This window comes from Amblyomma americanum, chromosome 5 (assembly GCF_052857255.1).
Source record: "Amblyomma americanum isolate KBUSLIRL-KWMA chromosome 5, ASM5285725v1, whole genome shotgun sequence".
In the NCBI taxonomy this organism is placed as follows: Eukaryota; Metazoa; Arthropoda; class Arachnida; order Ixodida; family Ixodidae; genus Amblyomma; species Amblyomma americanum.
This window is the reverse complement of record NC_135501.1, coordinates 186130429-186136109: the sequence shown is the minus strand read 5'-3', so window position 1 is coordinate 186136109 and position 5681 is coordinate 186130429. Positions and strand designations below refer to the sequence as shown.

General features: G+C 42.1%; 1 protein-coding gene across 1 annotated transcript; it reads right to left on the bottom strand.

Annotated features, from left to right (window-relative positions):
• Positions 1-1534: 1534 nt before the first annotated feature.
• On the bottom strand, positions 1535-5615 carry LOC144133198 (uridine diphosphate glucose pyrophosphatase NUDT14-like). The gene is made up of 5 exons (XM_077666090.1): positions 5364-5615; positions 5212-5255; positions 5019-5083; positions 3191-3407; positions 1535-2004 (listed from the first exon to the last, which is right to left on the bottom strand). The coding sequence occupies exons 1-5, from the start codon at positions 5598-5600 to the stop codon at positions 1776-1778; spliced, it is 792 nt and encodes a 263-aa protein (XP_077522216.1). The 5' UTR covers positions 5601-5615; the 3' UTR covers positions 1535-1775.
• Positions 5616-5681: the final 66 nt, after the last annotated feature.

Here is a 5681-nt window from a genome sequence, read left to right as displayed (position 1 = left end):
ATCGGCGTTGGTTGATTTATAAATGTGCGTGAATACCTACAGTAAGTATCAAAAACGCACTTTTATCTTAAATAAACGCGTACTGCTCGCAACCACATTTATCAGGTACTGCAAGAAGTGGCAAGGCGGCGCATGTACCATGGCGCCCCAAGCATGGAAGCCTCGAACTAAATGTCGTCTGCTGTGGCTGCCTAAAGCCCGCTGCTAGCCTGCCGCTAAAACGTCGTCCGAGCTCCTGCGCGTATGTGTATGGTATTACTGTCCAAAGCCCAAGTTATGTAAAATTTTAAAGAAAAGGTAGTTTTTCACACTAAATGAGCCAGACTTCCTTTTGTATTTTTTTTTGTTTCTTGGTTCTGTCATATTCAGATAGTTCAGTGAAACGAACATAATAAAACATGGCTCTATACTTTATTACAGCTTCAGTGCAGGAAATAAAGTTCGGGTTTCAGCATACTGGTCCCAGCACACTGTTCTCAGGTAGGAGACCCAGGCATAACAGGAAGGCTGATAATGCACTATAACATCAATAACAACAAAAATATAATTAGCACATTATGCAATTAAAAACTTTGGAGCATTGCAACAATTAAGCCAATGCTGCTCTTTACAAAGCGTCATGCAAAGCATCATATTCTATGATCCTCTCTTGCTCGTCAACATGCAAACCACACAGCAGACAAAAACAACATGAACTGTGGCGCTGTTGCTGGAAACCACCAAGAAACATTAATGTGAATAAACTCACCAAATGTGCAAATGTACTTCAAACTTGCATGCACATTGACGTACCTTCACTGTCAAGAAATTTTAAGTTTATTTGCCAAAGTCAACATATCTCACAAGGTACAAAAAGGTTCGTGCAATGAAACGGTAAAAAAAACACACCAGACAAAGCTTTACAGTCACATGAAGAGGCAATGTAATGGTTGTAATCAACCATAAACAAAACTTTGTTCTGCAAAGTGGAAGAACTAAGTTTTCAATAATAAACTTTTTCATCAAAACAATAATCGCTTTCACAACATGGTGAATTTTCTATAAACGAAACGCCATTTAACACGTTTTTTTGGGACTCAAAAAGCCAGTATTCAGAAATGGAAGCATTTGGGAAAATGCATGCTGCCATATCCATCCAGTGTAGCAAAGTGTGGGACCAGCTAATCTGTGAAGAACCACAAAAAAGCCTACTCCAAATAATAAGCTAAGCTTTTTCCAGCAGTTTCATTGGGCTTGTCCGGAAAACCAAATATTCAGTGAGGTGAGCGGCACTTGGAGTTGGTGTCCAATGATAAGTAAAAGCTGCACTTCATTCTTATCGAACAAAAACAAAAAATTGCGACTCTTATGCAATATTTTTATTGCACTTACATGACACCGTGTAGTGACAAATAAAAATCTGGGCTTAATTAAGCTTGTTGTAATACTGAATATATACATCATATGATGCTTTCAGTGGGCCAAAGTGTTAGCCACAGCACCAAGTATAAAATTACAAATAAAACCTACTAAACATGTTCTACAGACTTCTAAGTTGTTTTTTTTCTCTTAGCTTCTACGAAGCCCGCAGCATCAAAAGCAGGGCAGCATGTCCCAAAGTGCTCGCATCAGGCAGTTATGTCTTGAGGTGAATACATATGTGAATTGCATAATGAGTCCGGTAAGCCAGAGTTCATCAGGCCTGAGTTTGTCGAGCCAAAATACAGTCCAGTATATCAAGAATAAAAATGTAAATAAACTCTATTAAACATATTCTATACATTGCCAAGACCGTCCTACTGCTTTGACTTGACCTCTAAGAACCAGGTAATGCCAAAGAGCAATGCTGCGGGCCTCATAATGCTCTCGTCAAACAGCATTTTCTTGGCTTCAGCTCTTGTCAGCTCAACGACATCAATCATCTCGCCTTGCTCGTCAAGACCCCCGCCAGCAGTTTTCTTCATGTCATCAGTCACTTCAACAAAAAACAGCTCCTGCTTTGCACCTAGAATCCCAACACCAGCCCTGAAAGCAAAAAAATAAAAAACAGCAGATAGGAGAAATTAAAGAGGCACTGTCACCAAATATTAAGGTTGATATATAAGTGAAATTTTACGTTTAAATCGACACCTTACACAATATGCCAATAAGGAATATTTACATGAATATAATGCCAGTTTTTTTCCCCAATTCATCAGTTTCAGAACGCACCTCGTGTTCTGAACGCAATATAATGCGATTTTTTTTCTCTTGCTGGAAATTATAGCTACAGTGACCTTTACCGCAAGACTCACTAGCTGCTAGGAAAAGCCGACTTTGCGACGACCTTGGGGGCCGCATGCGCATGGGAAAATCAGAGGGTGGCTATCCTGGAAAGAAGGCAATGCGTGCCATCGAGAAACAGAGAGAGATGGTGCTGAAAGATTTGAGTAGGGAAAGCAAAGGCCAAACAGGCACAGGACTGGGCAGCACTAAAGCCTCTTAAATGTTAATTATCAAAGGGCTTTAGGCAGTACAAAACATGAAGCAGTGGCGGCAAGGTAGTGGCAAGGCAGCCACTGCTGCGAGTGAGACTGCGTGCGTTAGCGCGTCAGAGGCTTTGCTGCGCTCTATGGTGATGCCCACCTTTCTGAAGTGTTATTCCTCTCAAGCGGTACCAACGCATTCGCTGCGTTTGCATTTAAGCATTCTGTCTGTTTCTTCTGTGCCATCGGCTGTAGTTGGCGAACAAGCCGAGATCACGTTATAATCCTAATGCTTTATTTTTTTAAAATTATTTTTGTGTGTTCTCAAAATCCCTACTCTCATTATATTCGTGATTGTGTTACATACGTGTAAAATGGTCGTTTCAGCTCTTTAGATGTCCTAAGAACACTGTAAGACCACCATGCACATATACATTTGCATTCCTCTCTACTGAAATAAGGTAGCTGTGGGAAAGGGCCAACTCTAGGAACTCCTGCTCAATGGCCCAATGACATAACCACCAAAGGCAACATGCTGATGAAAGCCAAAAGTGTCGCACCCCAGTCTGTATTTGATGACAACTTAAACTACATATTTTTATGAGCGCTCACTCTTGCCAAGTAACAACGTAATGTCTCGCACGTTCTGCAAAGCCTAGCTTTGTAAAAGTCAAGAGAAACACAATTACTACACACGAACCTTTAGACTATCCCAAAGGTCTGGTCAGGCACAGAGACATTATTACCTAAATGAGGTGACCTTTTGTATGTTGGCCAACGGCACATTGTATCCGCACTCTTCAAGCATCTCCTCTCGCATGGTCTCAGCAGGTGTCAGTTTCTCGTTGTCAATGATGCCCGCACACAGCTCAAGCGTAACACCCAAGTTGCCCGGATATTTGCGCGTGTCGATGGGGGCGCCCGAAGCCAACTCATGCGCCGGGATCCGACCATAGTATACCGCTGAAAAAGTTGCGAGGACACCCCACACACACACTTAATTGCAAATTCAGTCACGTCAGCTTCATTATCAGCATAAAAATAAAATTTGTCACATACAGATTAACATCTCAGTAACATGTACTATTCCAAAGCACTGAATGTGTTGAATGTTGCATACTGCTCAAGAAGACAGGCATAAATGCTTCTCTTGCTAAACCACAGCCTCATTTGCACTCATAATTCATAAGGTAGGTGTCCTTTGACATCTGTTTCTGCCTTCTGTTTTAGGTCTGTTTTGCGTCCATGGTACTCCCGTTCTTTTACAACATAGTGAATCAAGGCATGGCATTGTATATAACAATTCAAAGAAAATTACGCACCATTTCTCAAAAACAGCAATAGCAGCAGAATTTGTTGCTAGAAAATTAATGTGTAGACGTTTTTCTGGCACTTGTTTCGTGCCCCAGGCGGCAGAAGGCAACACAGGCCTTGGGATGAGAATTTCTGCTTTCTTTGAAGTTTTGCTCATTTTTTCTGCTAAATCCTGATAAAATGCTGCTATAACAGCCAAGTGCCATAGACAAACGTAGTAGGAAACGAAGTTTGTAGCCGAATGCCACCTCTGAGTGAAACTTAAAGAGTGAATGAGTTACATTTCGCCCTGAGAGGAATCAGAACTTATTGCCCTGCACGAAACAACAGGATTTTCACAAGTGCGCCTAGCACTGAGGTCACGATAGAAGAGAATAGCTTATCTGCTGCACATATAATGAAGAGCAAATTTCTACTGCACTTCAATTCTTACACAAAAGTAGGCCTGTATGTAAAACTTTGAAGAAATTCAATCTAAATAGGATACAATCAAGAAAGCTAAGACAGGAAGATAATGACTGATGACAGTGACATATCTTTTCTCTGCACACATCCTTGCTCATATTGTCTCCATTTGTGTTTTCATTTAATGTTGAACGCACACAACCGCTTGTAATAGTGTACGATAACCGCAGCCCGAAAATATATATTGGCAAATTTCCATTCATCAAATTGTTAGAAAATGGCACGATGCAGAATAGAATCATTGTATGTTTTGCCCAGCAACGCTCATGGCCATCAATTTCTTTTCTGAACTATTTCTGCACACAAGCTTTTTTTTTTCTCCCTCTCTGTTTATACAGTGACCGCTCCCGTCCTAGAATTAAAAAAGCCCGGGAACTGCCGGCCCAATTGTTGGCTTGCAATTGCTTAATTATATGCAATCACTACGAACATTTCTCAATCACTCTATGCAGATTCATGTTCTCTCCCAATGCTCCACATAACGTAGCCAGTGCGGCGCGCTACACTTGAAAGCGTGTTTATACAGCTAAGCGGCCAACCTCATCATGAATAGCAGACGACACTGCGAAAGCATGTTTCTTAAGGCCACCGCCTAGAAATGAAGAATGTAAATTGCAACAGAAAATGCAATTGAAAGCAAAATGCAAGATAACAGTTTTCTGAGCGCCGACTTCCCATATTTTTTTCGCTTCCATCAGTGCGAGAACATGTGCAACTGGTCGCGTAGTTACACACAAATCGAAACCAGCGGCAACTATACCTCGAAGCGAAACAGCTTACAAAACAAATTTTTACCTGGACGAAACTGCCTGACGAACACGAGGACGTCCCTGGTCTTGTTGTGAATAACAGCCGCCACGCTGCAGGCAGAGAATTCACTTCGCGTCAGACCATAAACTTGATATGATCACGCGTCCACAACACGTACTACGTGTGCAAGCACGTGAGCACGGAGGAGACCCGGGAAACCCGGTACTACAGTACATACCTGTCGTGGCTCTTCATAAGATCCCATATTCTCTCTTTTCCGTTCTGCGGGTGAAAGGTAAAAAAAAAAAAAGTAACACAACCAATTACGATCGGCTTATGTTCCGCAGAGGTGCTTCGGCACATCAGCTGGCGGGCGAGCGCTCGGCTCACCTGCTTGAAAAGGAGTCGCGTAGGCTTGATGTACGCAGAATTCTTCAATTCCGTGACTCGGATGTCCTCGATCTTATCCATGACTACTCTTGTAGCGAAAATGGAACGCCTACTCACGTAATGTATGTTTAAAGTAACGCACGCACCTAAAGAATTGATGGACCGCGGCCAAACTGCTGCAGCCCGCCACCACAATCGACCTCCGCTAACCATCGCACCAATCGCGCATGACGTCATTATTAGTTTAATAAACTTGATTATAAAGACTATTTTTCTCAAAATATGTCGGATGCCGACATAGTCCAGCAAAAAACCACT

Bases quoted from the DNA above. Each gene is read 5' to 3' on its own strand.
- LOC144133198 (XM_077666090.1), bottom strand. From the start codon at position 5,600: ATGACGTCATGCGCGATTGGTGCGATGGTTAGCGGAGGTCGATTGTGG. The intron at 5,084-5,211 runs GTATGTACTGTA...CTCTGCCTGCAG, and splicing joins CTTATGAAGAGCCACGACAG to CGTGGCGGCTGTTATTCACA. The intron at 3,408-5,018 runs GTAAAAATTTGT...CAACTTTTTCAG, and splicing joins CGTCAGGCAGTTTCGTCCAG to CGGTATACTATGGTCGGATC.